At 37.7% G+C, this 22,448-nt stretch overlaps 2 protein-coding genes across 4 annotated transcripts in view; one reads left to right on the top strand and one right to left on the bottom strand.

Annotated features, from left to right (window-relative positions):
- The window catches only part of LOC124300025 (retinoid-inducible serine carboxypeptidase-like), a 53,702-nt gene that overhangs the window by 11,300 nt on the left and 19,954 nt on the right, over nucleotides 1-22,448 (bottom strand). The window lies entirely within an intron of this gene.
- LOC124300026 (uncharacterized) lies at nucleotides 11,474-17,212 on the top strand. The gene is made up of 3 exons (XM_046753630.1): nucleotides 11,474-11,536; nucleotides 14,465-14,526; nucleotides 15,899-17,212. Exons 1-3 carry the CDS (start codon nucleotides 11,522-11,524, stop codon nucleotides 17,016-17,018), a joined length of 1,197 nt encoding a protein of 398 aa, XP_046609586.1. The 5' UTR covers nucleotides 11,474-11,521; the 3' UTR covers nucleotides 17,019-17,212.

The following is a 22,448-nucleotide window of genomic DNA, read 5'->3' as shown; positions in this document are numbered from 1 at the left end:
GTATGACTCGTGATATTCGATAAACGTTGTTTACCCGTTATGCAAGAGATGTGTTCGATCTTCCTCAACGAGTGGGGATAAAAGGTATAATCGAGACATCGGTCCGGAAACAAGTTTACAAGCTATATCTCAATATCTGTATGCTGGAATCGATTGCGAGCGTAAACGCTAATTTTTAACGCGATAAAGAGTATACGGCGAACGTTTAATTAGATGAGATATCAATAATTCTTCTCGTATTTATGAAAGTTGGAAAAGTTTTTACGGAAGATGAAGATAAAAAAAAAAAAAAGGAAAAAAAATAGCGAGCGTAGCAGAAGCTTGTAATTAAAAAAATTGCTGAAACGTTCGTATCATTTCGCGCGCGTAGATGCCAAAGTTAAATTGTGCCTGGAGCATACGAGGTCGACGAACGACTAATTAATTAAATTAACACCGGTTGCAGTGTTTCATATATTATCGCGTATCTGGCGATGGAAATTTCTTACGAATAAATATTCATTGGTCAGACGTAAAACAGCTAACATTTAACGGGATAACTTACCAAGCTTGAAATCAATCGAGATGTAACCGGTATTGCAGCCCGGGGAGTCCCGTGCATTCCGGTTTTCGCGCCGAAATTTGATGCACGATTTTCACACGTAATTATTCGTGCAATTAAAAATCCGTAGATACGGTTGGCACGAAGAAATGGACGAGGTTATAAATTGTAACTCGAGGTTGAGGAAGTCTGGACAATTCGCTGTGTGCGGCGATAAAAAAAAAAAAAAACAAAAAAAAACAAATCTGTTTATAGATGCACGAGAGAAAGTTTCAACGCTATATCAATTCCTAGGGAGTCATGTACGCGAAGCTTGCAACAAAGTTCTTTAAACGGGCCTAACGTCGTTTTTATGTATGCATCCTTTCCTGCACGTCGACAACACGATGTGTTTCTATTTCTCTATTAACAATGCTGGTGAAGGTTTTTTCCCTTTTTCTAAAATTTTGATTCGGATGGTCCGGTAAATACGTCGTTAAATCGCAGTAGCTCACATTTCAGAAAAAGAACATCGTTTTAAACACTTGGAAACCGCTGCACCGGCGATTGTTTGCTTTTGAAATTTGAGGGATGATTAGTGGGTGAAGGTGGTAAGTCTCAAGGTTACGAAAATAATAAATATGCAAGGTAGAACGGCTTTGAACTTTTGTCGAATTCCGTTGTTACACTCACGCGATAGGCGGCTGTACAGGCGTCGGCACCTTTGAACGAAGCAAAGTCAATCATTTTTTATGGGATGTTTTTAAGTTACTTCAAGTGAACTTTTAGACATATACATAGAGGTATTCTACACATTTGTTGCAATGCAGACGAATTTTGGAACGTCTATAAGTGTCCAAAGTGGTTTTGTGAAATTGGAAAATAATTCACGAATGCTCAGATCCCTTGTTGTCGGCTGATACGTTATGAGTTTTGAGATTGGATAAGTCGAAGAGTGATAAACCTTACAGAAGCTCATATTACGTGGCGATACCTGATCGTTGGAAAAGAAACCGCTTATTTGTAAGCTCAAATTGTGCTATCATTGCTTCGAATCATTATGAACAGATTTTTCGCAACGAATAATTATAATTATAATTTTGAGAGTGGATTATTGAAATTAGAAAATACCTTGAAAATTCTCATACCAATCGTATTTCGTTATGAGTAAAAGTCCTGTATCAATCACTGCAAATCCTTTATTTGCATCATGGACTTATGTACATGGTTTTTTGGCCAATTGTTCGTACAACTTTACAGGAATTACGTAACATTTCATAGCGAATTCCGTGGTATACAGAATAGTAATTAAATAAATATATCGCTGTATACAAATGACGAAGAAAGGTTAATAAATGATCACGAAATCATCAAAACGAATAAAGGTTAGATTTCTGTGAGATTTGATGATTCTTTTTCACGATTCTCCGTCGGGATCTCCGGAACTTCCGGCAGCCACTGTCCGCAAGTTTTTTCCACTTGAGCGTGAGCGCGGTTCATTCAGAATCACGGAGTGAGCGTTTTATTATAAAAGCTCTCACGCGGCAAAGACATACGACATACACGACGAGTCGAAGTGCTTGGTCGTAATTCCGATGTTGCGATAAATTTTTAACAACATTTGGGAACAGGTTGTAAAAAGCTCACGGATGTGAGAATGCGAGATATTTGGGTGTGCGGCAGTTAATTAAGTGGGATATTTGCGGTGAACGTTACAAGCGTGAGCTGAAAATGAAGAAGAATAAGCCCGCTTATGATGCGCAGCCTGCGCAGCTTATTTGACGACGAATTTCAACGTCGCGTGCGCTGTAGCATCCTTCAGCTAATTGGTATGAAAGTGAAGAGAGTCATATCTTCCTCGCGCGATGCTAATTGCTTTTTAGTGAAAATGCACGCTACCGACTCTGAATGAAAACGCCGGGTGCTGAACAGAGCGAGGAAAGCAGCCGGAAAGTAAAAACGTTATTCGGGTATTCACGCACGATTCCGTTTCGGCATCGCCTGATGACCGTTTCGAATTTTCAGTTCGGACGGTATTTCTCGTATGTAATTGGCGCAGCTGTTAACACGCCTGAACGTGTATCTTAATTTGTTTCGAGAGAAATTTAAAGCTTTGCTTCAGCCGCCCGTGGTATTAAACGTCCAAGTACGCATGAATCTTACACGTACCTGAATTATTCGTTTTGATATCGTACCTTGGCTACACCGTAGTATCCGTGTGACAGGTATGCCACTTGATATTGCCGCTTTCTACGTCACTTCTGAACTTTCGCATGTTCAACCATCGCGTAATCATATTTAAATAGTCAAGTACCAGCGCATCTTCCTCTTCTACTTCATCTCCTCGCCTGTAATATGAAGTGATCGAAGTTCGCGTAACAGCTGCATTTGTCGCGTTACGAAATTGCGATTCGGGAAAAAAAAAAAAAACGTAGACGCAAAATAATCATCAAACCGAGACAAAATATCTAGGATAAGTCTCACTGTGCAGTATCATATGCAACACAAATTTGAATCCGCAAACAGTCTATATTAAACATCAAAATATATGTTGAATTTTTTTCAAACATCGAACGCTTATTTTATTATATTATAAAGACGAGGAACGCGTTTGGGCTTACTCGAGACGTGAAGTTTTCGCAAAAACCGCAGCGAGTAACAATGTACATTTCACGCACAGCAATGTATTTTTCGAGCCAAAGTTCGGACAAATCAAGTCATGGTTCGAATAATCGAGGGTTCGGAAACTCGAGGTGATACTGAATTAATTATTAATTACGTTGAAATTTCGTTTTCTCGCGTTCATTACGGAAAGCATCCAATGTACACACGGCCCCAGTGATTCTGAAACGGTTAACTTTTTCGACAAGTCGGTTACGTTGGCAATGCCGAATCAGCCCGCAGCGCCACCGCCGGCCGGCCGTGAAACGAGCTCAATCTTCACAAGCACAACATAACCTTACGTGATCCAACAATAGAAAATTCAAATGGGTTACGTCATCGGTGTTTGCGAAACTTGAGCCTGTTTCGCGATCAACCGCCGATGGCGCTGCGCGCTGCGGGCTGATTCGGCATTGCCAACGTAACCGACTTGTCGAAAAAATTAGCCGTTTCAGAATCACTGGAGCCGGGTGTACTGTAAAATGCATAAATGCCATAACTTGTTGTAGGTTCGAAAGAAAATGCAACTTGGATTCTATACGAATCATGCGACAATGCGTTCCGCTTTCTCACTCTCATAATTCGTATAAAATTGATCTCGCATTTTCTTTCGAACCGAAAACAAGTCAGCCGGAAGGTTAAGGCATTTGTGTATTTTACTGTACGTACATACCTGTATCTATCAGTCGAGATACGCGGGCGTTTGGATAATCCGGTAGAACCAAACGTATGTATAATATACGTACCTGCAGTGGCGTAACGACTCATTGCGGCGCGTTTCGATTTCCACTCGCACTCGCGGTGATATGTCGTAGAGATTAGCTAACCGACTACATCAGTTTTCATCGCGTGTTAGTTCGCATCGCGCGGGTGAATTGTCTCCAAATCATATGCAAGTCTGATGCGTGACTAACCTCTTAATTATGTTCAAGGTTGATGAAAGGTGACAAAATGTCTTGTGATTCTGTGCCGCAGTGCAACTGTTGTTTTAATAACCTATAGAAAACAGGAAAGATTAACCATCGTTTCAGGTCAACTGTTCAAGAGTGGTGCAGATCTACGGTCAAACTGGTGGTTATTAGTGCGACGTTAAAGTGTAAGGCACGTTTTTATTTTTAATCGGATAAAATAAAATGCCAAACAACGTTTTATCTTATGATTAGAACGAAATAAAATTCACATGATATTCGTATTTTAAGACTAGGACGTAGTAAAATATCAATTATACTTGAATTCTGTAATTAGACCGAACAAATTATGCTTACATTTCGTAATTGAGGTGAAATAAAATGGGTACAAATTAAATTTGTGTTTTCTAATTAGCACGTAATAAAATAAAAGAATATATGTAAATTTTGTAATGAGGATAAAATGCAATACAAATTACATTACTGTGATTTTTAATTGATGTGAAATAAAATAGTAATTACTTTTTTATTTCCTAGTTCGGAGAACATAGAGTATAAAATGCATGACTGCGCATATAAGTTTGTAATGTACTTGGTAGTGTGAATACTTGTTCCATACATTTAAAAATCAGATACGTTCGTATACTTTTTATATATTTCCGTAGATAGCCGCATACGAGAAACTTTGGATTTGATGTATCGATTGATTCCACGAAAAAATTGTAACTTGATCAATAAAAGATATTAATTTATTTCAATGAAAGGTGTAACTGATCTGAACGATGTTATTAATTATACTTGGAAAAATTGTAATTCAACCACAATTAAATACTAATTACGATCCTAATTTGCATTTTATTCCAAAACTGTACATTCCAGTAACGCTAATCTACAAATAGCGATTCAATGCTAAGTTTCGTTCAATAACAATTGCCAAGTACACAAATTGATTGACAATTTTGAATTCTGGTCACAGAAGATTCGAAATCGTAAATTTATTGCTATAAAAATCTATTTTCGTTTCGCAGAGAAATTGCAATTAAAGTATTTCATAACACATCTCTACAAGCGAGGCGCTATTTTTTTTATACCAAAATTTCTCCGGGTCTCAGGTGATACCAAACAATTTTTATACATGCTTACAGATTCACATTATTACACTGTATGAGTCCGTTAAAGTAACATGAAAGATCTGTATAAAGAATCTTGATTACCGACGTGGCGTCTTGAAAGAATGTAAAGTTTAAAAAAAAAAAAAAAAAAAAAAAATACGAAAATTGAAATCGTCGAGAAATATGAATAGAAAGCACTTATTGACTGGTCGGACATAACTGAATAATCGCATATTGCGTATATGGCTGCAGAACTTGATCCCTCATACGGGTACCTGTTTTATTATTATTTTCATTTCGTAATGTATCACTTCCTACCGAACCAGGAAGTGCTAATACGTTGAATTCCTTGATTCCTGCGGGCAAAATATGCCGGTGCGTTGCGCAATTTTTCTTACAAGTATACCGCAACATTATAGGAATATTATCACGTGGATCGAGTGTGTGGGAATGAGTATACAACGGGAAAAGTAAAATGTGACACTCTGACGTATGGTCGCGAAAACTGCGTTACTCTATCCGGGCCGTATTCGATTTTAAATGACCTCCTTTTTTCTCTTTGCAGTAAATTGATTTCATACGCAAAAACTAAACCCTCACAGCTTGCGCCAAGTTTTCCCCTACTTTCGTATTCGCATAATTGACATAAAACGAGCGAATACTAGCTCAGTTTTTGGCACCTTATTGCCTAATCAGCCGCGTCCCTCGCACGTGTCATTCAAATTATTGTGGCACCGAGACAGATTTCTAGTCACGGTTACCGTACGGTTGTTAAATGTTTTCATATCTTACCGTAAACGTAAAAGTAGGATTAGGAGAACAAGGTGAATTTTGCAACTGTAACTGTAACATCTATTCCGTTTAGTAATTTTTTTTACCACCGTTACTTGCATTAGATATTCATGTAACGACTGGAATACACTGAGAGAAATTTTTAGTTCCGGTTACCGTTCGGTCCTTCACTATTTTTATTTCTTTACCACAATCGAAAAATATAGTTCTGGGTGGAAAATGAAAATTAGTCTTCTAGCTGTTACCGGAAAGTCTGGTATCCGTTACTATTTCTTTCTCATTACGATCACTGTTGCTATATTTTCTTGCAACTGTTGTGAAAATTTAATGCTTGTGCAACGATAAATTAATGTTAAGGCCTTATTCAAAGAAAAAAATGTAATCAATCCAACAAACAGATTGAATATTGCAGTAATCGTAAAATGTAGCGCGAAGAAGAAAACTATAATTAGACTAAATAGTTACGTATACCATTTTTTTTTTTTTGCCAATTCAATCAAATTAAGAATTTTTCAGTAATTACATAAGAAATGGAATTTTTCTCACTACAATTTAGAATTGGCTAGGTGCGGAGGGGCGTTTGATCTGTTATACGCCCCGATCCGCGTTCTGTAGTCATTTTTACCTCGGAAATTTTTCCGTTCGTTACAAGTTATGAGCATCATATTATAAGAGGTTGATTAACTACTTTCACTGCTGGAGGTTCTCCCTGGTTGTAAAATATCGTATTACTTTACGGCGATCTGTAACGCACATGCACGTATGTTGCCGCATCTTTTGATCGTTATTGTTTTTCAAACATGGGAACTTGACGATTTTAATTTCTTCGTGATTTTTGACCCGCTGATACGTTGAACACAAATCTGCATTCAACGAGATTGATAGTTTTCTCTTTGGCTCCGCGTCAAGTCAATTCAAGCAATCCTAAATCACTTCGATTTCGTTGCGTAATGTATTTTGCTGGACACAACGTGATACGTTAATTAGCAATGTATCCGAATTCGTAATGTTTCGTGGCCTGCGGGCCAATGTAATCAAAGGATGGGTTAAAACACTTGCACAGAAAGAACGTACAATTGCACATCCGAAAGTCGTCTTCAACGTAACTCTTCGTAAGATCAGCTCCAGATTACGTAACGGCTCAAGATTTACGATCTGTCATGTCGTTTTCGTTTTCGTTTTTTGCCTCTTCATTTCTGATTTCGGGCGTGTATGAAAGCTCTACCGATTGTGAGAGATAGACTCCTTTAAATTACCAATACTTGTTTCAAGTTTGTCATTTCCAGTTGAATAAAACGTGAGTCCTAATTATTGGGTAACATGTATTTGATACTCGTTTATCAATAAAAATTCCTGGACAGATACAGAAATTTAACAATGCCCGATTTGTAAAAACCCTCTGGAAGAGTAAAAATTTTCATTGTTTTGTTTAAAATAAAGTTAAAACTATCGGAGAGAAGATTGTTAATTGCAATGCAAAAATTTCAACCCATGTAACTGCAGTTCTCTTTTTTTTTTTTTTTTTTTTCTCAACCGAAACAAAGTTAATTAAGCAAGTTGAACATTAGGTGAAAAAAACCTAGTAAAATTCAGATATATATACAAAAGTTTTGGAATTGTACAATTCTTAACGAGAAAGAAGAAACCTAACCCGATTATTGTATACTAATAACTAATAACTAATCTTCTTTCCTGATCGTACTATAATTATTCGAATTTTAAAAACAATAACAATTGAATATACAATAATATCAATAATATTTAGTAAATATGTTAGTAAAAATTCACTAAATAAAAAAAATATTCAAATTATTTCATTCGATGTGATAATTGCGAGAAATGGTGCGACGAAAAAATTTGAACCGTTTTTCGTCGTGTTCGTTATTAGCATCGTCAATAATTCTTTTTATCACTACATGCAGCATGTAGTACTATTCCCATGAAATTTCTTCACAAATAAAGGCGACGATTAAGCAGAGATTAGGATGCTAGATCGCTTCGAGGCGCTGCAAAAATTTAGAAAGGACGTCGAGAGGTTCCCGAAATTGTTGAATCGATTTACAGGAGACGCTCGTTAATCGAGTTCCGATAGGTGATTGTAGAAAACAGTTTTGTCTCAGGCCTGTAATTTTTTGAAAAATTAACCCAGACCCGATTGCTTTCCGTATTTTTCCGTTGTTGAAATTTCGTAATTTTAATTATAAAATATACTTCCAATGGCAAGAGGTCACGTAGGCACTGAATTTTGGATTACATAAGTTCCCGAGGCGGTATTTATTACAAGCGTCGGAGAATCGTTACTCACTCTGCAAATATTTTTCTGTTATTAGGCGGTTGTTACTTTCTTCGAAACTCCGTGGCTTTTCTAGGCAAGTCATTATCATTTTGTCCAATGGATCGGAGCGCTCAAAGACGATTTACAAACTCGAATGAATCGTCGTTTCATTTGCGACTAGAATCGAGTTTAGTAATAACTAAACTTTAGACTAATGGTAAGAGAAATTTTTATTCTTGGTTACTTTAAAGTCCTTAAGTATTTTCATTTTTCACCATAACCGAGTAATATATTTGTGTCAAAATGAATATAAACAATGATGAAGAAATAGGAAATGAATTGTAGTAACCAAAAAATATTGTTTTGCGTTACTATCCTTTATCGATTGTGGTCACTTGGTATGCTATATTTTATTGTAATTATTGTAACGAAAGTAAAAATTGTAGTAAAGAAATTGTTTTATTATCACAGATCTACCGCAGGAAATCAATTAATCGTTCCAGAGATTTAATCATTTCTTTTAGTTTACATTGCTTGACAATATAATTCTTTATCCTTATTTGACGTTATTTATTAAAATGTAAAAGAAAAAGCTTCGTAAACTCGAAAACATAAATTATTTTATCAAGTTATTGAGAATTCTTCACTCAACCAACAAAGTTTTGATTGAAAAACGAGATGTTATTAAAATTGGCAAAATATCTTTCGATCGATTTCATTAAAATTAATTGCAACCGCTAAAAATTGTGCATCTTTCACCGTTGGGCAAATATTATATATTCATATTCTGAATTCCTGAACGGTTTATCTTTTAAAGAGAATGTTAAATTAATTTGTTTTTTCCTCTCAACATTCTTGTTTCTCAATGATTTACATAACACATATTTGAAAGCTTGAAAAATTCCATTCCAATAAACATCGTACTGTCGGTATATGGTATATAATATAAGTAGGACAACGAAAAGAATAATTTTTCCTTACTACCTTTTTATGGAATGTAAACACCGCGCTGGTTTCTGATACTTAAAACGGCGTTTAAACGATTAAACGTCGTTGAAAACCGGCGGACGCGTAATATGTATAATATATTGGTGTACAATATTGATAGAAATGATTTGTGAAATCGCGTGATTCGTGTATATACGCGTTGCGCGCTGCGGCAACTTTCAGCCGAAAAATATAGCCCACGGTCCCTTCGGTTAATCGAACGTTTCAATAATAAATACATACATGTACGCTAATGCCGGTGCACGCGATACGTTTCTCTCAACCTTATTACTCGCACAAACTGCTGCCATTACAGGTGATCTCGACTTTTCTCCGTACGACGAGAAGAGAAAAGAAAGCATTACGCAACATCCCGTTCGTGTAACGTTACAGTACGCGAGCGTTAATTGGGACGAAGTACAAAAACATACGAGATAAGAAATTTACCGACCGTTTCCCATAAAGAAATGCGGACTCACGTAACATGGACGAGTGTAAAACAACTGACCTTTTCCCTATCGATCAAATCCTTTCGTATTGTTTCAACTAACTGTGCAGCCGTAAATTTGGTAACGGATCGCAGACCTAACTTTTTATTTTTCCAAACTGAACAGGTAACGTAATATAGTACAGATGTACTAAAATTCACTACTCATACTTTGATAATCTTGGAAGTCGTATCAACTTTCTGTTTTTCGTAATGAAGCTCGCGTTGAGAAAAATTCAATTTGTCGAAGCTGCTGGAAAATTCCAGCGAAATAGGCAACGATGCAGAAACGGTTTAAATATTGCTGGAATTACATGAAAATCTCCTAGACGTAACTATTTCGTGCGATTATAGTTATCAACTCTGCATTACATGGTTGTTGTAAAGTTAGATCTGTTTTTAAGTTTTTACGATTCACCCTTCTCCTGGTTTGTCATAAAAATCATTCTCACCAGGGAACTGAACTTTTTTCCTTGTGAAGCGGGTTTCGAGTATAATTGAACGAGGTTTGACCGTGCACGCACATGACAAGCGTAACACCAAAGAAGATATGAAAAGAAATGATAGAAATCCAAAGTAATCGTTGCTTTCTACGAGGCGATGTTCAAGTCTTACATTCTACGCGTATAATCTACTAGTTGCAGAATCGTACGACGCCGCGTGCAAAGACCGCAAATGTCCAGGCATGTATATCGCCTGCGAATAAAATTCCGTATGAGGAAATTACATGGCGAGTCTAGGTTACAAACAAGAATTGGTAATACAGCGTCAAAATTTTTTCGTAAGGCGAAGCTGTACGGTTGAGAAAAAAAATTTAAGTCAACTCGCGTATCTGTCAAGTTACGCAGACGTTATTGCACGATTAAAAGCTGTGGTAACCAGCCAACGTGATCCGTATAACCATTTTAACCGTATAACAGATTTTCTAATTCGAACGTTCAAAGTGATTAAACCTAATGATTAAAACGGCAAGATTTCTAAAAATTCTCTAAAATACTTCAAGAAATCTCATTTTATACTACATTTCGAACGCGCAAATGTAATTATTGTAGAACATCTGTTGTACCGTACGTACAAAAATTTATTTCATTCATCGTGGCGACAACTATTGAACAAAAGAAATTTCAACTGATCTATTGAGATCTGAGAAGTGGAAAAAATAACTTTTGGGAGCCAAGTCTGAACGGGATTACACACATTGAAAAAAATTTCATTTGTCATAGTAACTGGAAAAATTCAGTAAAACAGGTGTCGTTAAAAAAAAACTGTTTGAATATTGTTGTTCATTACGAAAAACGAGGTACGCCTAACCATTTTGGTAATTGCAACGTAGAATCAGTTTGTTCTGTTTACTCTACTTTTTTAGTTAAAGCAAGCAGTATCCGAATAGAATTTCCATTGTATTACATGGAATTGGGAAGCGAGTGGAGCCGCGAAGGGTTACTATTCTCCAATAACTTGATTTCAATGACGAGTCTCTTGATCCTTAATAAACTCCCGCGATTGCGCAACCCGCGATCCAGTCCGGCCCAGCCTCAGGGCCCGAAGGCCCCGTCGTCGGTTCCTCGCAAGGCCCGCGGGGAGAGATGTACGCGCGTACCTTCCTCCTCGCGTCGATTTGAGTCGCGTTGGTGAGGGAATCCAACTCCTCCTTGAACGACGACCCTCGCGGTCGGCGGAAACAAACGCTATATAAGCGTCGGTCTGCACCGGGAATTCGTCAGAAGAGTGAAAGACAAGAAAAACGGCAAGGTTTGCCGTTTGCCAGGAACCGTCACCATGCGATCAACCCTGGTTAGTGTACACCCTGCAGTGAGCACGTGCTATGTGACAGTGATTTATCTTTTCTCTACATTGTACACTCGATCGCACCGCACGCGTTGTGCGAAGCTAAAAAAAAAAAAAAAAAAATTAACAATCATCCATTGTATCGTTCGATCGAATTTAAGTTTGATCCACGCATTTGTGTACGAATTTTGACAATACTTGAGAAAATATCGAACCTCGATGAAGTTTTTTTACCGACTCTGCAGTATTATACTACAAAGAGAAATAAAAAAGCTCACTTCAATCGAGTACACGATGTCCGAAGAGTATTACTTCTGTTTTTTAAATAATTTATACTTTCTTCGGTCAAGCAGTTACAAGTAATTGTTTCATTGATTGAAGCTTATTTATACGGAGATTAAGAAAACGCGACATCTGGGTATCCAAGGTGGAATAACATTTGTTTGATTTGAGTTATCTTTGCTTCTTAGCCTGCGAACGAATCGTGGTAACATTCGAATGCACCGAGGGTTTGTTTTTTAGTTAAAGGCTTTCGGAAATTTTTGGAGAACAATATTATTGCGACAGTTGTACGTTAGTGAATATATGAATCATCTTGAAATCTGCATTCGGTTTGATCGATTTTTGAGAAAAATTCGATACTTTATACCACGCGTTTGAAACAGTAAAATGCCGGTTTATTGTAGTTCATTTTATAGCATCGACGATTTTTATCAATTTCGGTAGAAACGGAATTGAGAAGAAAAAATTAGTAACAAGGATACGTCTGAAATTACTTGATCATGATTGTACAATATTTCCAAGACAATTTTTTTACATCTTCGATATTTTTGAAAAGTGTTGAAATTCAATGCAAGTGTTGTTCAAACAAGAGAAGGATAAATTGATTTTACAATTGGTATATATAATACATTTTGTGTTATGAGGTATAAAATACTCGTGAAAAGATGCATTTGCCATTAGATTGAGAGTCCATCAAATTCTCGAGTAAATTGTTCGAAAGAAATTCTGTGAAAGGAAATGCAGGAAGTTTTATTTTTCCTATAACCTAACGATTTTCGATTAGAAACTATTCACGTTCAAAGAAGCTAGGGAATTTTTGTTATTACATGAATTGAAATGTCGAAATATACGTAAAAAATCGAGACGTCGAAGAACGAGTAAAATAAGAACAATATTATGCATTTCGCACTGTTTCACCTTTACATTATTATTAGAAGTTGACACTTGGTCAGGTAACCGTTCCATGTATGCAATTACTATGTAATTCTTTATCACTGGCCACATCTTGATTCTCTTCCTCATTCTCTCATCTTGCGTAAATACAAGAAGCTTCAAGTATATTTTCGAACAATTTCATCGGCAGTATAAAAATTTACATCCTAGTAATTCTTATGACAAATACGTGTGTTCGTATATACTTTCGCATTATTATTAACGGTAAATAGAAAATGCGGTAACTCCGACTCGCCGCCCAGATTTAAAGACCCTCGAAAAGTGGTTTACACAGCTGTTCCAACCGCCGTTCGAAACAAGCGTAAGATTATAACTGCGTGGAAAAAATTCTAACTTTCTATTCTTGTGATTCTCATTATACTGGATTATAAAATGTTTGCCTACACATGGGTGGGAATCTTGAAATTACCACTTCAAGGTATCGTTATATGTCTGAAAAGTTCAGGCATAGTAAGTAGAGAACTTGAAATGTCCGTAGCGTCGTAAAATTGCTTCCGCTTTTTTTTTTTTATGAAACGCGAAAAAGAACGTCTGCACAAAATATTTCGTCCGGTGAACGTTCACCGCTTGTTTTAAAACAAACAAAATAATTTAGCCTATTGTTCATTATTTTTTTCAACAATGTCATTGGTGAAATGGTTGGACCAATTCATACACAGCCTAAGAGGTAACAGATAATTCGAAGTATACTAAGACGGTATCGACAAACTCAATTTTTCCTACATTTCACCTACAACGACCCCTGGATATTTGTTTGTTCAAATATGTTCAAATCTTTCATATAATTTTAAAAACCATATTTCTCATTGCTAGAAGAGCAATTTTGTTTTATATCGTAGTTCGCATACTTCTGCATCGATTTCAATGATGAATTGCGTGAATTGTTCGTAGTCAATAATCACGTTGAAGGCACACTAGCGATCTGATACAGCCTCGTGATATGCAACTTGCAATACAGGCGCGTTGCGCGGGTTGAATACTTTGCAGGCTGCGCCGGTTACTTTTTTTCATTATTAGAGCACGAAGACGTGTAAATGTTAGTTTTGCAGTTGATTTCTCAAGAAAATTAGGTACTGTGAATAAAAATATAATCAACTAGAAAATGTTCGAGAATAACGGTGAGATGGAGGTCGGTTCATTCAATGTTTGGAAATTGTTTAAAACGGGATCTTTTGTAAAGTTTTTTTTTTATTCCGAATGAACTCCGTTTACAATAAGACTTTTGTTGTATTTTTGTGAATAATATCTTCATTCAAGATCCAAATAGTGCATCTGCGTGTAATCTCATTTCGAAAGTTGATGAACGATCGCTGATCTACTCGATTTGAGATCCGGTACGATAAGACGAATGGATCGACAAAATCTCCCGCAGAGTTTGCGTGACTCGAGACATGCGTTACGCTACTCGTTTCGTTATCCTGCTGCAAGCGTGATCGCGAGGAAGTGCTAACTACACTTTTTACCGCAATCAATTACTAACACTTCCCCTCGCATCTCCTTCATTCTGACTTTCTCAAATAAAAAGAAATACCGATTACATACCGGTATATTATTCGTGATACACGAACATTTGCACTAGTGTATCAAGCCGGTTGTTAATCGTACAGAATTTCGCTATACCTTAACACATTACTCGCCTCAAGAATGATTCATTTATATCGAACAGACGTTTATCTAACGATGCAAATTTCATTTCAGATATTACTTGGGTTCATCTTCGTCGTCTCCACGTTTGGAGAGCCAATTCGAACTAAGAAGGAGTACGTAACATGTTCGCTATATTGTTAATTTATAATTTTCCACCGCAATGTTGCATGAAACAGTGTAGTTAGTGTGAGCGTATAACGCTTCGGTGTTCTCTCCACTGTCGAGAGACTTTCAGCCGTTTGACATAGATAACTGGAACGCGGAAACACGTAAACACCAGGCAAGACACAATTCGAAACAACCTTGAACCTCGCGGCTGTTTAGGACTGCTTTCTTCTCGTTCCGCGCCGCGCGGTTTCTCCGTGAAAATGATACTGGTACTTGCTAGTCAACTCAACCCCGCGAAACTCGTTCGATATTCAAAGTCGAACGAAGTTAGCTAACGCCAAACGTACGTCGACCGTCGAAATTCTCACTACGCTTGTGGAATACTCGGCGCGTTAGGAAAGACCCGTATTTATTATCATCGATGCATAGCCGCGTACCGGATTCGATGACAGGAAGCTGTTGCCTGGTGAAAATTATTTTTACGACATTCTGCGAGAACGCGAAAAAATAGGAAATCTTTTTATCTTTATTTTTTGTACATTTTTTGTACACGACTTTGAAATATTACGAAAAATTCCAATCATTCGCAATTGTCCGCAAAAAAGTGAAAAATCAGTTAGCCCGCAAAGTTTAAATGAAACTCCGTGGTTTTTTGGGAAACGAGGTTGAATCTCTGCGAAAAATTGTATTACGATAATCGACGGTGTTTTCTGCGAAAGAAAAATAGAAAAATCCACTGCCCGCGATAATTAAATAAAATTACGTGATTGTAAGAATTTGAACTAAAATATATAATTGTAAAAAAAAACTGTGAGTTCTCACAAATGTTGTAAGTCTCAAAAAAGCAAAGAAATCGTTTTTCACAGAATGATCTAGAAAGATGTAAATTTCTGGGAATGATTCTCTATACCAAGATTATAAATTATATCTACAAGCAAGTATGAAATACCTGTTCTTGAACAACCGCTAAATGTCGCATAAGTATCGCAAGGAAAAATCACGGAAGACAATTTAAGTATCTATTAGATAGCAGGTTTGCGTTCAAAGTCTCTTTTCATATTTTTACGTGGTCGATTATTACGGAGTCTGTTGTATATTCTTAAACTCGCTTTGTCACAATCGGTGAGTGTTGAGAGGTAAAAAAAAAAAAGAAAAAAAAAAGAAAAAAATTCTTTGTTTCTCCAAACCAGGAATTACTATACTCTCATCAACGATTGACGCTTACGAAAAACGGTTGTGAAAAAAGCAATCTGTAATATACAAAGATCTACGAAATAATGCGATAACTTTTGGTTCCAAACCTACGATCGTAGAAATTCTCCTCCCATCAGGAATAAGTATTAATTTCTATTTTCCTAACGAGAAATTCTTTTTCAGGGCGCCACTTCCACAGTATGGAGCACCGTCCTTGCCCAGCACGGGATACGGTGTCCCGGACGTAGGAATATCGGATTCGTACGGTCCTCCGTCTGACACCTACGGTGCGCCAGGTGCCGGCGGTTTCGACCTTTCACAGTCCTTGTCAGCACCGTCCTCCAGCTACGGTGCCCCCGAAGCGTCGCACGGACCGCTTGCTCAGTCTTACGGAGCACCAGCCGAGTCTTATGGGGCACCAGCCGAGTCTTATGGGGCACCAGCCGACTCTTACGGGGCACCGGCTCCGTCCTACGGTGCGCCAGTGCACGACCACCACGAGCCTGAGGGAAGATGGGAGAAGAAGCTGAAGTGGAAAGAAGAGTGGAAACAAGTCTGGAAGACGCAGTCCAAGATGATCTGGAAGCAGGAGTGGAAGAAGGTCCAGGTACCGGCATGGAAAGAGGTCCAGGTTCCGATATGGAAGGAGGAACAGGTCTCGGTATGGAAAAAGGTGCAGAAACCAGTTTGGAAAGAGATCCAGGTACCGGCGTGGAAGGAGATCAAAGTACCAGCGTGGAAGAAAATCTGGGTACCGGTATGGAAAGAGGTTCAGGTCCCGGTGTGGAAGGAGGTCCAAGTACCCGACTGGAAGAAGACCTGGGTACCGGAGTGGGTGAAAGTTGGTATTCCCGGCGAGCAATACGTCGGTCAGGATCATCACGGCTGGCAATACACCAGCCACGATTTGTGGAAGAAGAAACTGATCTGGAAGCCAGTTTGGAAGAAGGTCTGGAGGACCGAGAAGAAGCAAGCCTGGGTTTCAGAGAAGAAAATGGAGTGGAAGGCTCAGTGGAAACAGATATGGAAAACGGAAAAGAAACAGGTGTGGGTGACCGACAAGAAACTGGTATGGAAAGAGGAATCCGTTCAGGTCTGGGTACCAAAAAAGAAGCAAGTTTGGGTCACCGAGAAGAAGCAGATATGGAAGGACGAATGGAAGAGCAGGTGGGTTCCGGCCTGGAAGGATATCCAGGTTCCCGATTGGAAGAAAGTGTGGAAACCAGTGTGGGAGAAGGTCTGGGTACAAAACGAGCATCACGAGCACCACGATCACCATGAAGAACACCATGGTTACAAATAAGTAGAACGAGGGAGAATTACCTGACGATGTAAAATATACGTTTTGCATCATTTTATTTTAGGATTAGGTTGCGTACATTGTGTTATTCACTCAGAAATCACGTTGCGCCACCGGGCAGAAAAGAAAAAAGTAAAGAAACGAACGAACGAACGAACGAAAAAAAAAAAAAAAAAAATACAGAAAGAAAAAAAGAACGTTAAAGGATTACATCAAATTTCCGGCTGGTGACCACTGCCATGGAAGAAAGTTGCCTTTCATCGCCGCAGCTTTTATTGTACGTAAGGTCTGCCTTAATGTAACGTGAATAATCAACGCGACAACCATTGAACAAAGAATTTTTATCACAGGTATAACGCAGTACCTAATTTACTCTTATGTATATGAAAACATTGTAAATAATGGTCTTGAACCAACATTTTTTATAATTATCAATACATATTAATTGTTATTTTTTGTACAAGAAGAATTTTTTTTTTTTGTTTTTTTTTTTGACTTTCTACGATAAAGAGAATATTTTGTACATATTATCGATTCATTTCCCCCAACCCGACAACATTATCAGGTATCATTTTTTCTTCTACCGTTCGCTGCTAGTGTAATAATTTCTAAACGAAATGTTCAATCGCTGTAATTATAACCTGGAGCCGTGGCAGTCGTGTGTGTGCGGTATTCGACTTCGCGGAGATTCTTCAAATGAAAGTCACATTTACAGCGAACGAGGAATAACAAAAAAAAAACCAAAGTGAAGAGAGAGAGAGAGAGAGAGAGAGAGAAAGATAAAAAGAAAAAAAAAATAGGAAAGATAAAAGAAACGAAGAAAAAAAAAAAAAAATTGAAGTAGGAAGATGCTTTCTAGGGATAGAATATGACATCGAGGGGGATCCGAGCTCTCGCGGTCACCGGGGTCGCAGTGTGATCGTGCAATCCTTACTTTCTCCCTACTCGTGCACTATTCAGGCTTTCTTCTAACAAACGAGGTACCTCGACGAACTCGACAATTGTGCTCGGATATCGGATCATGGTATCCGTTCACCTTGTACCTTTAAGTGACCAGGTATTTTTTTTTTTTTCTTTTTATTTTCTTTTTTATCGTGATTACAGATATGTTAAGAGAGATGGACCAGAAGCGTGTAATAATGTAAAGATCACTACGTAGACTAAAGATGACCATGCCGAGACGAATCTCAGCTTCTTGTAAATACTCATTTCCTCAGGCGTTATACGAGGTATATATATATGTATGTATTAGAGTGTTTGAAAAAAAACCGACTATTTTTTTTTTTCGAAAAACATTGAAAAATCTTGCGAGTGTCCCTCAAAAATGACCTCGGTAAAATATGAGTTCTTAATATTGATATTTAGAGGTGGCGATTCTCAATTTTCTATTTCCCATTTAAATAACGTGGGAAAAAATTTTTTTTAAAATTTAGAATTTTATTGCTCGAAAACGAATCAGTGTGAAGATATACAAAAAAAACATATTCTCGTAGGAAATTTTACGCTCTACAAGAAAGATCTGAATAAAGATTTGCGTAAGGCAAGTCGTTTCGGAATTATCAGGCCTCAAACATCGAACCGTTTGAAATAATGATGTTATTAATTTATAAATGCTACAAAACTGACTCATATCGTTGATTAATGAAATTGATTAATTAACATTTCATTGGAAGTCTATAGTTTTAATTTTAAAATCAATAATATTGTGTATCTAAGTGATACGAGTCAGTTTTGTAGCATTTATAAATTAATAACATCATTATTCAAAACGGTTCGATGTTTGAGGCTTGATAACTCCGAAACGACTTACCTTACGCAAATCTTTATTCAGACCTTTTTTGTAGAGCGTGAAATTTCCTACAAGAACATATTTTTTTTATATCTTCACACTGATTCGTTTTCGAGCAATAGAATTCTAAATGTTTAAAAAATTTTTTCCCATTTTATTTAATTGGGAAATAGAAAATTGAGAATCGCCACCTCTAAATATCAATATCAAGAGCTCATATTTTACAGAGGTCATTTTTGAGGGACACTCGGAAGATTTTTCAATGTTCTTCGAAAAAAAAAATAGTCGGTTTTTTTTCAAACACTCCAGCATGTATGTATGTATATATATGCTTGCGGAATCAACTCTCAGCTCCTATATACACCTCTGCTGTAATAAACTTTCTTCTCCATATTTCAAAACTCCAAGTCATATACGGCATACACACCATTGTAATTGAAACTGTTTTTCGTAGAGTTTACCAAGTAATCGAATATTTCGCAGAGTAATAAACAAACGAAATCATATCAGGATATACTCTGTTATAAAATTGTCGAAGCGTTCGAGTTATACTTCGAAGTAAGTGTTTGCTTAACCAAAGTGCCTGAAAAAGACGAGAGCTACCGTTCAACATTGAACGGATGTTTCGGCGAACTTTGCAACGGACGGATCTTCGCTTCTTTATTTTTATTTTTTTGTATTTTGTTACAGTTACCAAGTCCGTAAAGTGACGAACTTATCTGTTGTAATTAATCAGCACCCTGAGTATCGTATTAAGGCCAAAGAGAAATAGAAACCGGCAATGGTGCGAAGGGCTCTTAGGAACGTGAGAACTGAATAGAGAGTGTTAGCACATAATAGAACAACTCACGGCCGAAGAAGACCTCGGATTAATAATGAGCATTAGAGGCGCCTAGACTGGCGTCAGGCATGTGAAGTTCAGACGGAGGAGGTGTATTATGTACGCGAGAGTGAAAGTTTTCGCTCCAGGGTGAACTCGACACTCTGCGATCTTGGTCCGAGTTCTTACGACTAACAACAAATTGGCGCAATTCATCGATTCGTTAACTCGGCAAACGTTTCCCCGTACCGATATGATTGACGGCTATTTCTCACGCATGGGTTCTGTACTCTGTTGCTTATCGTGAATCACGTACGACGAGATGAGAAAAAAAACCGTTTCAACATTCTTCAGAAACGTTATTCGCGCCAATGATGGCTAACTCGTACGGAACAACATCGTTACTATATGATAAAAATGAATCTCAGCGAATTCGAATAACACGAGCAACCAGCTTGAACGTTCAAAATGATTGAACTCTGGTGTTTTTTATCCGATTCCGATGTTTGGGTTTACTTTGCTTATTTTGCGAAAATTTTGCTGAATATTCTCGAGCAATTTGTATCTAATCAAAATCAAAAACACTAGAATTTAACAGTTTAACACGTTCTCGTCGTGAATACTTGTCTAAAGTTGTTACTATCTTGGCTAGTGTTCATAGAATTTTTTCAAGTGGATTTCTATCATACGGTAGCAATATTTGTTTCATTCGTGTTTGCCATCATCGGCGTAAATAATATTTCTGCAGATTCTTTGATCGATTTTTTTTCTTTCCATTCATTCTTTTCAGTACGTAAAATATTAGTTTCCGACTAGTTGAACTCCAAAGTTAAGGTGAATGCCAAGTTTGGTTTCAAGACATCGATCGAAATCTTAGTTAATTATTACGCGAGATACGAGTGACTGCCTCATTTGTATAATTTCATTCCCCGTGTAATCTGACTGAGATGTCATTCTCCGCTGAATTTTTTTCAAGGTGAAATATTGCCGTTGTATTGCCATTGTTGAAACAGTGAATATCAAGTTGCAACGACCGTTATCGTGATCTCGAAATTTCTTCTCGGGCATGTGTATCTCGATCAGCGGTAACTGTATCGCCTCGGCTCGTGTCTTTCTTATATCGTAATTCTCAGGTGGCAATCGAAAGTTAAGACGGTAGTAACGGAGAGGGAAAAGCGCTCTCAAGTTTTCACAGCGGTGAGATTCGGTGGCTGAATACGGGTGGCGCTGATTGCTTGGACAGCCTTCAACCGATAAGCCGTAAGTGTCGCTTTTTCAGATCATTAGCAGATTAGCACATTACAATACCGTCACCAAGGCGCTACCGTTTGTTCCGAAACGTAAACAGATCGCGATTTCCAATGGAATGTATCAAGGATGAAGTCTGAAGTAAAAGACGGTGATTGATGGGAAACTATTTGAAATGTTTACAGAAATGTTATTTGCGCTTATTGCGGCGAATACGAACGTGAATAACGTCATTGTTATGCGATAGAATGATGAATCTGAGAAAATTCGAAGATACAAGTTAAGACATCGATAAATCGATAAAAATGTTGATGCTTGAAATTTTCAGAATCATTAAACTCTACTGTTTTGATCCGATTCTTGAGTTTGCGGACCCATCTTGCTCGCTCCCAAAAAACTATCTGAAAATCGTTGCAAAAAGTTTACTATAATTTACAGTCCAGTTATAGTGCTCGAATGTAATTGTCCAGGAACATCTGCTGTATCATACTTACACAAATCTATTTTTATCTACTACGGAGGTAACCGTTTGTAACATTCCAGTTACGTGATTTATAGAAATCTCTAGTGAACAAAATAATTTGGAAAAGATGAGAGTCACATCCGAAAGACCTGAATTTTATCACTTTAAACGTTCTAACGATCAAAGCTTTTTTTTCAAATTGTCGATACCTGGATTTTAATTTGAATGATTTGGTCCAATGACGGTCCAACCAACTCAATACACAAAGTTTGGTGCGGCGTTGGTTGTGAACTCAACACCGATGCGATTTATTTATGTAAAGGTTTATCATGGCGTGGGCAGCAACGAGGAAAGTTGTGCGACTATGTAAGCCGGCTTGCCAAAGCGGGACATTGGGACATAGGATTCTTGTCGGGATTATGGATCGATGGATGGATTGTATTATTCGTATGAGAACCCGTATTGTGCTGCGACAAACGGGAAAACATTGTTTTGAAACTTGTGCATACAAAATTCTTTAATTCCCAGTCACTCGGATGCCGAACCTATTCGGGTATGCCTAATATATTCACGGTTATAATCCGCTCACGAAAATATCTGCACATATCGAAAGTTGATCGCACGCTTCATGTACAGCACATATTCGACCCCGAGTACTTATACGATCACGTCTATTACCCAATAGAAAGTCCGAGGCGTGCATTAGGTATTTATAATCTACGTACTACCGGTCTTTCATACGTACAGTTACTCTTATTAACAATAAGCATGATTCTTTACACCGTGAATTTATGGTGAACAGGGAAGTCGAGGGCGCATGCGTTGATACATGCGCAGATTTTACACGAGTGAACGCGGCCCTGTCTGCTACGAACCGCTACGAACTGCTACGAACTGCTACCAACCTATTTGACGAAATGACCCCCAGAATTTTTTTGATATTTCCGAAACCGTTGATCCAAATCGTTTGTCTCTGCTGCCTTGGACGTTTCTTGAGGTCTATCTTTCCGATGGATTCCGATGAGAGTATTAAATCAATCGAAATTGACGGAATTTTACGGTAGTGCGAATCGTGAAACGTGGGCGTGTCACTTGCGTCTATTGAAATATCAG

Source organism: Neodiprion virginianus, chromosome 3, assembly GCF_021901495.1.
Source record: "Neodiprion virginianus isolate iyNeoVirg1 chromosome 3, iyNeoVirg1.1, whole genome shotgun sequence".
Lineage (NCBI taxonomy): Eukaryota > Metazoa > Arthropoda > Insecta > Hymenoptera > Diprionidae > Neodiprion > Neodiprion virginianus.
This window is presented reverse-complemented; position numbering and strand designations above follow the sequence as displayed.

What these genes read in the sequence shown, in the direction of transcription:
- LOC124300026 (XM_046753630.1), top strand. An exon ending in CCAATTCGAACTAAGAAGGA is followed by an intron (nt 14,527 to 15,898) that starts GTACGTAACATG and finishes ATTCTTTTTCAG; the next exon opens with GGCGCCACTTCCACAGTATG.